Consider the following 16,284-nt stretch of genomic DNA (forward strand, 5'->3'; position numbering starts at 1 on the left):
TGAACATAAAAATCAGTTTTACAATTTAAAAAATCTTTTAAGATTCAAATAAAATTATTTTTTAAAAATGAGTCTTGCCTAGATGGTGTGGCTCAGTGGTTGAGTATCAACCTATAAGCCAGGAGATCATGGTTCGATTCCCTGTCAGGGCACGTGCCTGGGTTGCGGGCTCGATCCCCAGTGTGGGGCATGCAGGAGGCAGCCGATCAATGATTCTCTCTCATCATTGATGTTTCTATCTCTCTCCCTCTCCCTTCCTCTCTGTAATCAATAAAAATATATTTTTTTAAAAAATAACTCTTATCACCCTGGCCCATGTGATTCAGTTGTTGAGTGTTGTCCCATGCACCAAAGTGTTCTAGGTTCAATTCCCAGGGCACCTGCCCAGGTTGCAGCTTGATCCCTGGAAGGGGGTGTGCAGGAGGCAGCTGATCGATGTTTCCCTCTCACATTGGTGTTCTCTCTCTCTCTCTCTCTCTCTCTCTCTCTCTCTCTCTCTCTCTCTCTCTCTTTCCTCCCCCTTCCTTTCTCTCTCTAAAAAATCATTTAAAAATCTTTTCTTTAAATGACTCTTATCTACCATTTTAATGCTTTCAGAGACACCCTGAATTTTGTGCATTTTGTGTTTGGGATTCTTATTAGTTTTCTGTTGGTATGCAAAGAGCCTGGGCTTTAAAAATGGAGATCTCTGGGCTTGAATCCAGCTTTATAGCTTACTAGCTGTGTGAACTTGAGCAAGTTAGTTGGCCAGCCCAGCTCCCTTCTGTGCAGTAGAGATAATAATGCTTACCTCAGACAGCTGTTGTGAGTTTTACATTATTTTTTTTATTAATCAGTTGATTGAGTTGTTAAGCTTGCAAAATTATTTTGTATAAAATGTTCAGAATACAGTAATTCATTGGCTCAAAGTAATTAATTTAGATAGTGAAAGCCATAAACCAGTTAGGCATTTTAAAAGATTGGATATCTGAAATATTTGCTGATGAAATAGCATGATATCTGACATTTGCTTCAAAATAATCTGGAAGGATAGTGAAAGGTGTAGCTGAAACAAGATTATGATCCACAGAGGTATTTTATGCTATATTTTCACTTTGGAATGTTTTAAAATACCCAAATTATAAAGGGTTTTTTTAAAGAATACATCTTTAAAAACTGTTTAAAATGACAAAGTATAAACATTTACTTGTAAGTGGAATATTATGTTTTTGTTATGTTATTCTCTGTACTTTTTTGTATTTTGTTAAACCTCTAAAAAGAAGGAAAACAAGGAGGAATGGAGGAAGAAAAGAAAAAAAGCTGAATAAAAAGAATAAAAAAGACAATTCCATTGTATTTAATCTTCCTTGCCTGTGTATTGAAACACAGTTGACACTCCTACTAGTTTAACACCAGCTTAAAGACATGAAACATTTAAGGAGATTTCAAGTTAATATAAGGAACAATTTCTAATAATTAAAACTATTCATCTGCAGACCTGATTCCTATGTAGTTTATCACTCATTCTGGAAGGAGTTAATTGAGGTTAATTGACTTTTGGGGTCACTTCCATCTCTGATTTCTATAAATCTGACTTTTTAGTTTATCTCACTCTTTTCTTTGTGAAACGAAGAATGATAACAATCCCTTCTACCTTTATACTATAGATTTCCAACCTTTTTTATCTCATGGTACACATAAACTAATTACTAAAATTCTGTGGCACACCAAAATAATATATTTTTGCCCATCTGACCCAAAGAATAGGTACAATAGTAGCCATCATTCACATCAGATGACTATTGTGTTGGCTGTTGTCATTTTTTTATTTGACAGTCTAAGGGAAAAGAGGTCAGTGCCCCTGACTAAATAGTCAGGTATTGCATGTTTTAAAATTCTTGTGACACACTAGTGTGCTGTGGCACATCAGTTGAAAATCGCTTCTTTACACAACAAATATTATAGGCAGCCAAGAAGTAGGATAGTATAATTTAGAGTGTAGTAAGGGAGAGAAGTGGCAGGAAGATAGATGGCTACAGAAGTAATTACAATATAGTACAATAAATGAGCTATGTTCAGAGGCTTTCAAGCACAGAAGGAGTTAATCTGGGGAAGAGAGGGAAGACTTCACAGAAGTGACACATGGGCTGATTCTTAAAAATACTGTAAACAAATATAGGTTTATCATTCACCCTATAGCAGCAAAAGTTGCACAGCACATCCACACAATGAACCTCTGTAAAGATGAATGTTAAATAGAACAAGAAGATTCTCTATTTGTAAAAAATGTGGAACTTCTCTATTTGTAAATACTATGTGGAACTATCTCCAAGAGATTATATTGGCTGAATAAAACCAGAGTACAGCAATACAAACATAAAACGTCTTCACCATTTTTGTGGTATTTTAATGACTATCAAGAATTTACTTGGCTGCCAGTAACAGGACTCGAACAAACAGTAGCTTAAAGGAATGCAATGTCTACTTAACTCAGATAACAAAATGTCTAGAGATGGGCACACCGAAGCTGACTTGAAGCCATCAAGGGCCCAGGCTTCTCCTTTCCTCTTGCTCATTATTCTTCATTGGGAGCCCTCTCTAGCATCCTTCGGTCTCTGCTGTGCCTCCAGGCAGTTGGGCCCAATCCCGACAGGAGGGGGTAAGCCCGAAATGCCAAAGGTGCACATCAACTGAATCCTGATACCAGGAGCTCAGTAGATTTCTCAGAAACTTTACCTAGTGAACTTCTACCTACATTCACTGGCCAGACTGTGCTACATGATCACTTCTAGCCTCAGGGGATCTTGGGGACACGAATGTTTTTAAGTGAGTACATTGTCACTCCAAATATATTAAAAGGTGTGTTAGTAGTGAGGAAGGAAAGAGTGAGTGGGTAACTAGCAGTGTCTGCCATCATTCTTTCTAAAGCTTAGAATGCTAAAGAACTTTGGAGAAATGTTGGAAGAAAATAGATCAATACAGATGAAGTTGTTTAACATACAATGGAAAGAAAGTAATTTGGTGAAAATTCTTGTGAAAACATCAATTAATCCTCTGGGTTATGTGTGATGTGGTAATTACTTCCTTACTCTGATTACTTAGCCTAAGTGGTATTCATTTGTGACTCTTTTCCAATCAAGAGTTAGCATAAAAATACCCAAGAGTGATAAAATATACGTGCATAAAATGGCATGAAGACCTTTATATAAGATAAATTTTAAAATCTAGTACATTGCAAGTTTATTAGATTGCTTTGGTGGCTAAAATAGGAATAAGATAATGAGAAGAAAATACTCCCAGCTTTCATACTGCTTCTCTGCTGCACACAAAATTAGACTCTTGCACAATGTGATCTGAGTTGTTTATTGGATGCCAAAATCCTAGAAGTTAAGAGCACAGTACTAGATAGTAATTACAGGACAGATTTCAAGATAACCAATCATTTTATTTCTATTTCCTATAGACCAATAATAGCAATAATTTGGTCTTTTTTTAAACTATTAACTGCCAGCCCAGGTAATATTTTTAATGCCTCAAATCTTCTAATTTTATAACTAAATATTAAATTTTAGACCTGAAATCCCTGAATCTTCAAACTGGAAGGGACTGTTTCTTCAGTTCCCCTCTTTTCAGTGGTAAGACTATGGATCTGAGAGTTTAAGGAATTTCCCCACAGTCTAGTGTTATAGGCAGAGTTAGAACTGTTATCTATAATCCTGATCAACCTAAATCCCTTCACTTGGTTCTGATCAAATGATTTGGAAACGATTTGATTACTTTGCCCAGTTATTATGAACAAAAGAGTCAAGTTTGCTCATACTGTACTTTCTCCTAGCAAAATTGTCTTCTGTAGTGCTTGGAACTTAAGAATAAAAATTGGACATATTTGTGGTGGGCATATACTAGTGTTGGTAAAACGGTAACTTTGCCCCCTCCCCCCATTTACTATTTCTCAGGTAAATACATATTTTAAATTACCATTGGTCACTATGACATGGTGACTCTGAGTTCCAGCCTTGTCCTTTATAAACAGAATGTCCTCGACCAATTATTTAACCTCTCCAGAACTGCTGTCATTAGAATCACAAGTAGATAATATAAATGAAAGTTATTTGTAATGATGGATACTCTACAAATGATGGGTTTTTCAGTTTCATTACCACCATTGTTTTTGTTGTTTTTGACCATGTGGCATTTAAAGATTGCTATTTAATGAATGCTGTTTTATGATTACAGATGTCTTTATTAAAAGCTCACAATAATTGATTTCCATCCTTAGGGTAATTCAAAACAACTGCAATTTCTTGCTTGCCTGGTTATTTTATAAGCTGAACTATGTGAAAGATTTATCCAGTGCTTAACCATTTTTGAGTTTTATACTTGCCCATAATCTCATTCAATTTTTGTGAAATGTAGTAATATGGATTTTTATTGTGAATGAGTTTGCAAACTAGAAAACATTTGCAGGGTACTAATAAAATAAATTTTTATTCCTTTCTTGTAGTTTTTTTTTAAAGGATAATTTTAAATGTTAGTTCCTTTTTAAAAAATATTTTTGTTAATTCTCAGTAGTCCTATAAATCTCCATCTTGGTGATTTGGGGGGGTGGGGGGGCATGTAATGAGATTTAAACCTAAACCATTAATTTATTCTTCTTTTGTACTTAGCATTAAATAAGATAATACATAAAAGTGCTTGGCCTAATGTTTGGCACAGATTACATTCCCACTTATATTGGCATTCTGTTCGATACTGGTAAGGATTCTTAGAAATCCTAAAATTGCAGATATGGGAAAGTTAGAGAACAAAGTAAACAACTGTGAAGGGTCACCCTCCACTGGCCAGCTTCTCTGGGAGCCCTGTGACTCGTGGGATCTTGGGAACTAGTTGGGTAAAGAGTAGGGAATATTACAGAGAAGGTAGGTATCAAGATCTGCTTATATATAGATCCCAAACTAATCAGTGGAAGAGCCTTCATGAAAGTCTTTTGCAAGGGTACTTACTCAGAGTTGCACCAAACCAGCAGCTATAGGTTCCAGTTTCCTTCAGCCAAAAACGAACCAAGTTGGCTCTGAATTCAAAGCATTCAGCAAACAACAGCAAAGCACACAGCCACCAGAAATTCCATGGTATATAGCAGTGGTTCTCAACCTTCTGGCCCTTTAAATACACTTCCTCATGTTGTGACCCAACCATAAAATTATTTTCGTTGCTACTTCATAACTGTAATGTTGCTACTGTTACGAATCGTAATGTAAATATCTGATATGCAGGATGGTCTTAGGCGACCCCTGTGAAAGGGTCGTTCGACTGCCAAAGGGGTCGCGACCCACAGGTTGAGAACCACTGGTATATAGGGTAATGCTGTATTAGCTAGTGGAGCCACTATATGGACATATACAGCAATACAGATTGGAATACAGTGGAACCAGCCCCCTGTTGGCAGAGTTACGCCAAAGGAATGAAGAGATCAGTAATCACCCAGCTGGTATATTGTGGTTTCAAAACCACTTCATAATTGATGTCACGTAAAAGCACTGTGTACCCATTAAAATATGGCATGATTGAAGAAATAGAGTGCATTTGAAACCTTCAAAACAAAAAAGCAACAAACTTCAAAATGCTAAGTTAAATAAGTCATACAGAGAAAGATAAATGCTGTATGTTCTCACTTATATGTGGAATCTAAAATCGAAACAACAGCCCGGCTGGCGTTGCTCAGTGGTTGAGTGACAGCTCTATTCCTATTCAGGGCACATGACCGGGTTGTGGTCTCAATCCCCAGTAGGAGGTGTGCAGGAGGCAGCCAATCAATGATTCTCTCTCATCATTGATGTTTCTATCCCTCTCCCTTCCTCTCTGAAATCAATAAAAATATATTTAAGTAAATAAATGAATGAAACAAAAAACCTGAACTCATAGATACAGAGGACAGATTTGTGGTTATCAAAAGCAAAAGAAGAGGTAGGTAAAGTGGGTGTAGGTGGTCAAAAGGTACAAACTCCCGGTTATAAAATAAATAAGTCATGGGAATAAATAATGTACTATATAGCATGGTGACTATCATTAATAATGCTGCATTATATATTTAAAAGTTGCTAAGAGAGTAGATTTTAAAAGTTCTCATTACAAGAAAAATGTAAGTATGTGTGGTGATGGATGTTAGCTAGACTTATTGGGGTGATCATTTTACAGTATATATAAATGTTGAATCATTATGCTGTACACCTGAAACTAATATGTTGTATGTCATTTATATCTCAATTTAAAACTTCATTAAAAAGAAACAATCTAAAAAAAACCTAATCTGTAAATATTTTATTGTTGAAAACTGAAGTCTAGCATTAGTGATAAGAGTGTTCTTGACACTCAGACAAGTCTTACCTTTATGTTTTAGTCAAAGAAGTTTGGCAGAGATCACAGAACTTATCCATACTGCTCTCCTTGTACATCGTGGAATAGTAAATTTAAGTGAATTGCAATCTTCTGATGGGCCACTGAAAGACATGCATTTTGGAAATAAAATTGCTATCTTGAGTGGAGACTTTCTTCTAGCAAATGCCTGCAATGGACTAGCTCTGCTACAGAACACCAAGGTAAAACTGGGCAGGGTTTGCTTGTGTCTGAATGGCCTTTAGGTGGCTCTTGGTTGACTGCAGAAGCCACAGAGGTCTGTGCACCCTGCCGCCCCAGCTCCCCATATGTAGATACTCAGTAAAGTTGTGATGATGATGATGATGGTGGTGGTGGCAGTATCAACACCAGATAAAACTGGTAAATGCTAGGAAATTAATTTCTATTTTTTTCTGATTACAAATAAAATTATTTGTTAATTATGTGATAGTGTTAAAAATTTCAATTCAGCCCTAGCTGGTTTGGCTCAGTGGATAGAGTGTCAGCCTACAGACGGAAGGGTCCCAGGTTCAATTCCAGTCAAGGGCACATGCCTGGGTTGCTGGCTCGATCCCCAGGGGGCGTCAGGAGGCAGCTGATCAATGATTCCCTCACATTGTTGCTGTTTCTATCTATCTCCCTCTCCCTTCCTCTTTGAAATCAATAAAAATATATTTAAAAATTTTTTTCAATTTAAAGAAGTTATAAATTACCTATAATCTCACTATACAGAGATAATCATTGTTAGTTAATATTTTGGTGTATTTTCTCTGTCATTTTTGTTTATTCATACTTTTATATATGTGGGCTTTTAGTAATATAGATGAAAATGTGCATGTATTAGCGTTTTTTTAATCCTGCCTATTTGTTCCCCGCTTCACATTATGATGTAGGCATTTTCACTTATTAACTTTTTCATAAACTTTTTAATGTTTTCAGTTATTTACTAGTAGATGTAATATTTATTTATCAGATTCCTCATTTTTGGACATTCAAACTGCTTCTAATATTTTACTATCATAAATAGATCTTCAGTAAACATCTTTCCACATCAACTTTTCTAATTCCAGATTATTTCTTTTAAGATAAATACGTAGAAGTAATTCAAAGGGTTTAAACATTTTTAGTATTCTTTCTGTTGTTGTTGTTAATCCTCACCCGAGGATATTTTTCCATAGATTTTCAGAGAGAGTGGAAGGGAGGGAGAGAGACTGAGAGAAACTCGATAGATATGTGAGAGACACATCGATTGGTTGCCTCCTACATGACCAGGGCTGCGGATTGAGCCTGCAACCGAGGTATGTGCCCTTGGCCAGAATCGAACCTGGGACTCTTCAGTCCTCAGACCAATGCTCTATCCACTGAGCCAAACCAGCTATAGCTTAGTATTCTTGATACACATTACCAAGCTGCTTTCTAGAAAAATGTACAGGTATTTCTTCTATATCAGTTAGGATTAGATGGGACTATAAAATAACAGTGGCTAAAACAAGATAGCTTATTTGTTCTCATGTTAAAGCATCCACGAGTAGGTAGTCCAGGGTTGGCATCATGCTCTACAAAGTCAGGAACCGAGGCTTCTTCTTACGGCTCTGCCATCCTTATCTTACTACTTAATGTCTCAAGATAGTTGCCGTTGTGTCCTCACTCCAGTTAGTAGGAAGGAGGAGAAGGAAGGGTAAATCTCCTTCCCTTGAAGGTCATGTAAGTATACACCCTGGTTTTACTAAGGTCAGTCTCAGTGTAAGTCTGCTGTCCTATAATCCCATCTGACTTAGTATTTGTCCTGGATTTTTTATTTTTTAACAGAGAGTGATTGCTTATAGTTACATTAGAATAAGCCAGCATGGGTTTTATAGATCTCCGCCTTATACTTCCAACCTCTGCCTCAGTTTTTGTCTAGTGTAGGCTAAAGAGTATTGATAACCAGAACAGTGAGCAGAGGTTTTTCTCCCAGGATCATGTCTCACGACGCCAAAGAATGAGCTCCCTCTCCCTCTCCCTCTCCCTCTCCCTCTCCCTCTCCCTCTCCCTCTCCCTCTCCCTCTCCCTCTCCCTCTCCCTCTCCCTCTCCCTCTCCCTCTCCGTCTCCCTCTCCGTCTCCCTCGAAGATTTAAGCAAAAGTGTGAAAAATTCAGACTCCCTGGATGGGGAGGGGGGCCCAATAATGGGCTGCCCAGTGAGGCCTTGTATCTAAGGGTATGTATTCGCTACAAGCCTGCTCTGTATCTGCCTGTGTCACCACCTGATGGATTCCCTCATTGTTCTTGCCCAGCAATGGCCCTGAACTTGCCTGTTTCTATGTGTTCTTTCTCTGTTCCTATGCTGAACTTTCTCTGTTTCTCTGCATTAGTACACCTTGTTACAGGCCCTCCCTTGTTTTCCCATGCCTCCCACTTTGAGTCCAGAAATATTTTATTATCTCCGCTTGATTGGTTTCTGTGATTAGGCTTACTCAAACTGCCATGTCTGCCCCTGCCTATGTTCCACCTGCCTTTTTCCCACTGCACCCCTGCCCTGTCTGCCTGCGTTTCAAGCTAACTTCTCTCAATATATGAAACCCATGTACCACAGATAGTTCTGTTAAGGTATAATATTAAATCTGAAAGGTAACAACAATAACTCATCTCTTTTCCAACCCTTTCAGACACTTCCAGTCAAGGACAGAATGCAAAGCAATTATTGATAGTAAATATATAGGGACAGTTAAATCCTTTGTCTCGGGCAGTAGAAATATTTGACACTGCTGTCCCACTGGCCACTTGGTGTATCATCCAATGTCCTGTGGCCCATGCATGGTCTTCAGGAGTCACAAAGCCATCAGGTACCAGTCCAACAACTCAATAGGAAACAAAGTAAGATAGAGGTTTGCTACCTATGAAATATGTATAGGAAATCAAGGCTGTATAGAGTGAGTAGAGAGTAGATTGAGCATGCTTGCTTGTATAATATAAAGCTTTAATTGTTTTATTGTTTGGCAACACTTTGTTTTTGCAGTAAACCTTTGGCAGCAATAAGCTCAAAAAATAAAAGTATGTGGGTTTTTTTAAAACCACTGGATTTTTGTTTCTCGAAAAAGTTGATAAGGAATGTGTAACTTGCACAGAAAGTTGACATTTACTATCCACTGTGGTGGCCATAGCGGTATCACTGAACACATGAAAACAAGAGTCAAATCTTCTGAAAAAGTGTCAGGATCTACTTCCAAAATTAGTGGTTACTTTAAGGAGAATTCTGAAAATGATGACTTAATACATGCAGCTGTAGAAGATGTATATGCATACCACTCTGTGAAGCCTAACTTTGATAACTGTCTGTTCTTCTAAATTAATTTCACTCACTTTCAACTCTAAGGTATTTTTTATGCACATAGGTAAAGGTATGCAATAGCTTCATTTTTTTAAGCTTCATTGGCAGAAGAACTTTGCAAATAGTTAAATAATTCTTGTTTTAATTGAGTGTCATCAGGTACTTCAAGTAATTAAATTATTTTAATTAGGTCTAAAAATATGTGGGGTTTTTTCATCCATTCATGAAATCAAGGTAAAGCTTTTGGAAGTATATTCTATCAGAAGTAAGGCCATTATGAGTAAAAATGGAAATTCAGTTTAAAACTTCAACATGGAAGATGAGCGTATTAGTTTTATGAAAGTACAAATTTTGTTGAAGTGCACACAGTGTTGTGGTAAAAACAATGTTCTTACTACATTCAGAAACCTTAGCAGTACTTGAAACTGATTGTGGAATACCCATAATTCATAATGGCACCCAAACAAATGTTAGCATTCTCCAAATTGAAATAAAAGCTATTGTTAAACAAATTTGCAAACATCCTTATAGTCAGAGTCTCTGGACTACAAGATTTGTGGGATGTCACTGATGTTGAGTACAAAAATATGCTCCCCACAGCAGCATGTGTCTTCTCTCTTTGTTGGTCATCAGTCAGATTTCAGAAATCTTTATATCCAACAATAGTATTGAACTTTATTATAAACTAGAGGCCCGGTGTATGAATTTGTGCATGGGTGGGGTCTGGCTGGCCTACCCTGGTGGGGGCCAATCGGGCTAGGCCAGCAGGGCGGGGGGTGGGGGACGCAGGAGGTCAGCCAGCCCCGACCCCAATCCGGAGGGGGGGGTGCTGATTGCAAGCCAGGCCAGCCAGGGAGAGGGGCCACGGGAGCTTGTGGGAGGCCAATCTGGGTCCCAATCGGACCAGTTGGCTGCCGCAGTGCGTGACATAGTGACCGGTCGTTCCATCATTCTGGTCACTTGGCTTTTATATATACAGATGAGTTGTTAAGGTTTTGGTGACATTTTATTCAAAATAAACTGGAAATATTCTTTCCATTCAAGAAATGGAACACCAAATTAGTGAATTACAATTAATGAAAAAGCTTCCATTGGGATTTTTCCCTACAAAAGCAAGAAAGGAACTGAACAAAATAAATAGTAAGAACTCAAATGCTACACAAGATTAAACTATGCAGTTCTATAATTGTGATTTGGAGTATCTTACATTGCAGGAAAATCTTTTGGTGGAGCTTCTATTTTGAATAAATTATACCTTACACAGGAATGAAATTAAATTGATACAGCTCAGAGTTTGCAGCATCTAATTTTGGCAAAACATTTAAATGAACCATGAGAGACTATTTGACAGGTTTTGTCTTATAAAAATACTAGGGGCCCGGTGCACGAAATTCGTGCACTGGGTGTGTGTGTGTGTGTGTGTGTGTGTGTGTGTGTGTGGAGTGTCCCTCAGCCCAGCCTGCCCCCTCTCACATACTGGGAGCCCTCAGGCGTTGACCCACATCACCCTCCAATCGCAGGATAGGCCCCTTGCCCAGGCCTGACGCTTCCGCCAGAAGTGTCAGGCTTGAACAGGGGACCCCCATCTCCCCCGGATCACTGGCTCTGGCCCCCGCCCAGGCCTGAGGCCTCTGGCCCAGGAATCATGCCTGGGCAGGGGACCCCCATCTCCCTCTGATCGCTTGCTCCACCCCCCGCCCAAGCCTGATGCCTTGGCCAGAGGAGTTGACCCTCATCACCCTCCGATCACCAATCACCGGATCGGCCCCTTGACCAGGCCTGAGGCCTCCGGCAGAGGTGTCAGGCCTGGGCAGGGGACCCCCAGCTCCCCGTGGTTGCAGGCTCCACCCCTGCCCAGGCCTAACACCTCTGGCCTAGTCGTCCGGCCCGGGCAGCGGGGACCCGCAGCTGCAGCGGCCCCGCGATCGTGGGCTCCGCTTTAGGCCCAGGCAAGGGACCCCTAGCTCCCGGGACTGCCAGCTTCGACCGTGTCCAGCTCCCATCGCTGGCTCCACCCCTACTTCCTGCTATCACTGGCCAGGGCGGCAAAGGCGCCTGATTCTCCGATCATGGGGCCGCCTTTGCCCTGCCCCCCAGCTCTTAGCTCCCCCCTGGGTTTCCGATCACTGTCAGTGGCAGGGGGCTTCTTCCTGCTTTCCCTTTCGCCTCCCTGCATTGTGCCTACATATGCAAATTAACCGCCATCTTGTTGGCAGTTAACTGCCAATCTTAGTTGGCAGTTAACTGCCAATCTTAGTTGGCAGTTAACTGCCAATCATAGTTGGCAGTTAATTTGCATATAGCCCTGATTAACCAATGAAAAGGGTATCGTCGTACGCCAATTACCATTTTTCTCTTTTATTATATAGGATTTGTCAAAGAAAGGTACTATTAAAGAAGCAAAAAGATAGTAGCTTGAAAATATTTGAGCTGGAATAGTTACACTTTTCAATATGAAAAAAAAATTAGAATTGAGTATCTCCACCATTTACAAATTAGCTCTGAGCTTACCAGGTAACTCAGAACCTGTAGAAGAGCATTTTCTCAATTAAAAATATTGTGGTCTAGCAATCAGAATTAATTGAAGGTATCAATTTCAAATTAATTAATCATAAAATGCAACTATGAAGAATATTGCTGGAAGTTTTCTTTTAAAATACCACATTGTAAAATACATTTTTTCGGAAAGATGCCAGTGACACAATAATTGAGAAAGATATGACTAAGAAATAAATAAAGTATGTGAATGTGTACCAAGAATAATTATTTTAATGGCTATTTTTTATATTCAGATCATCAATACCAAGTTCTTTTTTATTTTGTTTTTATGTATATGAATATATTTACTTCTTTTGAAATTTTATTTTTGCAAATAGTGTTTGAACGAAACTAGTTAACAGTTCAATATAATAAAATTAATTATTAATTAATAAATATACATTTCAAAAAGTATAAAATTTTAATTATTTACCACACTCTTGAAATAGAAGCTGTTGTTGTAAAAATGTCCTAGTCTGAATGCTATATTATATAATGTCACCAACTTTAAAGACATTTCTGAAAAGATATTGGAGATCCTTCTGCTTACATCTTATTGGCCAGAATTTAATGATATGGCCACACCTAGTTCTGTGGGAGGCTAGGAAATGTAAACTTCATTGTGAGTAGCCATTTGTCCAGCCAAAAATCTGCAAGGTAAAGAGAAAATAGATAATGGGAGACAAGTAGCTTTCTGTTCTACCTTCCCATCACACTTTTGGCTAGCACATATTTTTTCACCAGACAGACCTGCTGGGTTTTAGGGAGAAAATAGAACAGTAACTGCAATACATAGTTTATATTTACATGAAAAGGCAATTAACGTAAGAAATTAATCACCATATAAATGGAATAATAGATCATCTCAAATCTCCCTCTAGAGGTTTATTACCATTTTGGCATTCCTTTTCTTTTTATTCACTCTCAAATTGCTCTATTTTCTATGTGTATAGTCTACTTTGATTGTTCTCACTATATTCTCTCCTTTACTGAAATTTACGTGTTAGCAGAAGGTTGAGTGAATTGTTGTCCCTAGTCTGCATTGTCCATCTTCCCTCCTTACCATCCATACCTGCTGTGGTGAAGTTTGAGTCTTGGAGGAGGAGGTCCCAAAAAGTACAGGTCTGATATAGTTTCTGGGTGCCTTGAACTGCACTTGAATAGCTCAAGCCACAAACACTGGCCACTCACAGATTAGACCCACATACCTGAGAGGAAGAGATGTTCTGAACAGAGTAAGTAGGTTCACATTTTAGTAATTAGTCTTCAGCCTGGCCCCTGCCTTAAAGAAATCAAGGCTTACTTTAAGCTATGCTGACAAAATATTATATAAGGTTAAGATGGTGGTATTAAGTATAAATATAGTCATGCTATAGTGACACAAACAAGTATTCACTTGCTTTAACCACTTCACTTTATGGGAATAACATTTAATATATTCTTTTTCCTTAGCTGGTTTGTATCATTCACACATCATTCTTTCAGCGTGGTTCAAGTTCAGAGAAAATGGAGACTTTACTCCCATCAAAATCAAATCAGATTCACAGCCTGTGAAATCCACTCTTGGTGTTTTGCATTCAGATGCATTGCTATAAAATGTTCCAGAATCTAAGACCTCCACCATCTGCTCCATTAGGCACTGGATTTCAGTAGCACTACTTGATTTACAAAAAAACACAACAACAAAAACCAAAAACTTATATATGCAAGTAACAGTTCAGCCTGAAGCTTCTCATTGAAATAAAAAGACCAGGCATTTCCTTCCCCTTCAGTGAGCTCTATATCTTCATGGTCTCTGCACAGGTTTACACTTTTAGATTTACATTTTATCAACCTTTGTCTGGTGAGGAATTTTTTGCCTTTTTAGGCCATGGTATTTTTTAAATTTGATAGTTGTGTGTTGACTTGAAGTTTTTATTCTATGCAACTCTCCTGTTCATCTAAACCATGGATCTTTTGCACCTTTTTCTCCAAAAAGACATTGAAGGCTCTGTAAGGTCAATTTCAAAAAAAGCTTCCCTGGCTCACTTTTTGTGAAAGACCTTGCATACCATGTCCCAGGAGAAGTACAGAGGTCTGTAATTGATCTTCTACAACTCTAGGCTTTTAGTAGCCTTCTTTTCATCATGATTTCCAAATCATTTGATCAGTATTTTAAATTGAGGATATTGTAAGGTGTAACTAAAATGCTTAGAAGTCAAGATTTTTCTTTGATAAAGCAAACCTCCCATATTTAAAACCAGTTCCTTTCATTTAAATACTTGGCAGTATCCCCATCAGAATATATTTTTAAGAAAAGTGAAGTTATATCTCAAACAAGGACTGATTTTATTAAATGAGTTCCCAGAAGCTTAGTTGATTGACTATAATACTAACCATTAATAGGGTTTTTGGACGGGAAGGGAGTAGGTAGCTATAAATATTTCTTTGGAGCAATATTAAGTTTTCTTAAGTTCTCTACATATGGTTAATGTCTTGGTAAAGTTAGATTTCTATTTAATGATATTTTAATTTTCTTTTATAAGGAAGAATAATTCTCAGCAATAGCAATGTGAATAGAGAGCACAGCAATGAGTGAGCAGGCAGAACTTAATATAAAATTTCTGTATTTATAGAATGTCACTGTTTCTTTCACAGTGACAGCCTGCTTTTTTTTTTTTAAAGGATATATATTTAACTTAGTAATTAAAGTTTTCATAGTTATAGCAACTTTAATTTTTTATGACTTCTACCAATTTTCCATTGGATTCTTGTCTGAATGCCTATATTATGTGTTTATCTCTGTACTTCTGGGATAGACCATTAGATGAAGGGTTCTACAGTCATAAGAAATTCAGAGCTTTTTTATAATTGCCAAGGGTAAAATTAGCAAAGTCAATTATTCTCCCTATGGCTATTCCCTGAAGATATTAGGAGTCTTCAAGATAATTGCCTTAGGTAACACTTAGATTTTTAAACATCTCTAAGTATAGAAATTGGTATATTAATCCTCTCGTAATTGTCTTCTTGCTATTATAACTGTAGTCACGTAAGTGTGAATTAACAAGATTTGGGATTCAAGAGTGAGTTTAAAAATTAATGCTTGGTTTTTCATTCATTTTCAATTATGGAACCTAAGGGCAACTTTCTATTTTAGTACTTCACTATATAAAGACCCTGGACTGAGAGACCTCAGAATGCCTCTTTTAAAGCCCTAAATTCCCGGATCATTGAAATAAGTTGCTCTATATTATGTTCCTGTAGAATATCACTGAACGCTGAAATGATGGGGGCATGCCAGAATCTAAAATTTAATTGTTTGAGTGTCAAGCTATCAGTGAGACATGCTGAATAATTGGTGAGAAATCATGAAATGGAAAAGCACTATAATTTAGAAATCTGGCTGACCATTACTGGTTTTCCCTGGTTTCTGTGTTTATTTGTAGACTGGATTTGTATTTGAGGATTAAGCCACAGTGCAAATATGATTGTGGATTACTACTTGTCAGGTTTTTATTTTAAACAGTGTTTTATTTTATGTATCCTATCTAATAAAGCGGTAATATGCTTTTTGACTCTCACGCCGTCGCAAAGATGGCAGTGCCCACAGCCAATAAGGAGGGAATATGCTAATTGACTTCCATGCCCTCAAAGGTGGCAGTGCCCACAGCCACAAGATGGCGGCACCCAGTCCCCTTAGCCCCCCAGCCACCCAGGGCGGGTCCAAGGTGCAGGCAAGCCTCAGATGGCAGCTGCCCAGGGCCGCCCGAGGCTTATGCTGCCAGCAGTGGCAGCAGCAGAGGTGTGATGGGGCATCTCCTTCCCCTGATCGCCGGGTCGCCTCCCGCCCCTGAGGGCTCCCGGACTGTGAGAGGGTGCAGGCTGGGCTGAGGGTCCCCCCCCCCCTCCTCCGCTCCAGTGCATGAATTTTTATGCACCGGGCCTCTAGTATAGTGATAACCCTAGTATTTAAATAATTGAATTCACAATGTTATTTTTCTTATATTTGTAGTCATCTTCATTTAATGGACCTATCATTATACATCAGATGAGGGACTGTGAGTTAGCCTGAATCTTGTCTAAACA

General features: G+C 38.4%; 1 protein-coding gene across 4 annotated transcripts in view; it reads left to right on the forward strand.

The window, feature by feature from the left end:
- The window catches only part of PDSS2 (decaprenyl diphosphate synthase subunit 2), a 230,023-nt gene that overhangs the window by 125,119 nt on the left and 88,620 nt on the right, over positions 1 to 16,284 (forward strand). For all 4 annotated transcript variants that reach the window (XR_009453445.1, XM_059700799.1, XM_059700800.1 and 1 more), the window contains exon 3: positions 6,377 to 6,575. Coding sequence is in view for 3 of the 4 variants with exons in the window: in XM_059700799.1 (XP_059556782.1) it covers positions 6,377 to 6,575 (199 nt within the window). In the remaining variant the exon portion in view is untranslated. The remainder of the gene's footprint in view (positions 1 to 6,376; positions 6,576 to 16,284) is intronic.

The sequence above is a fragment of the Myotis daubentonii genome, chromosome 6 (assembly GCF_963259705.1).
Source record: "Myotis daubentonii chromosome 6, mMyoDau2.1, whole genome shotgun sequence".
Taxonomy (NCBI): domain Eukaryota; kingdom Metazoa; phylum Chordata; class Mammalia; order Chiroptera; family Vespertilionidae; genus Myotis; species Myotis daubentonii.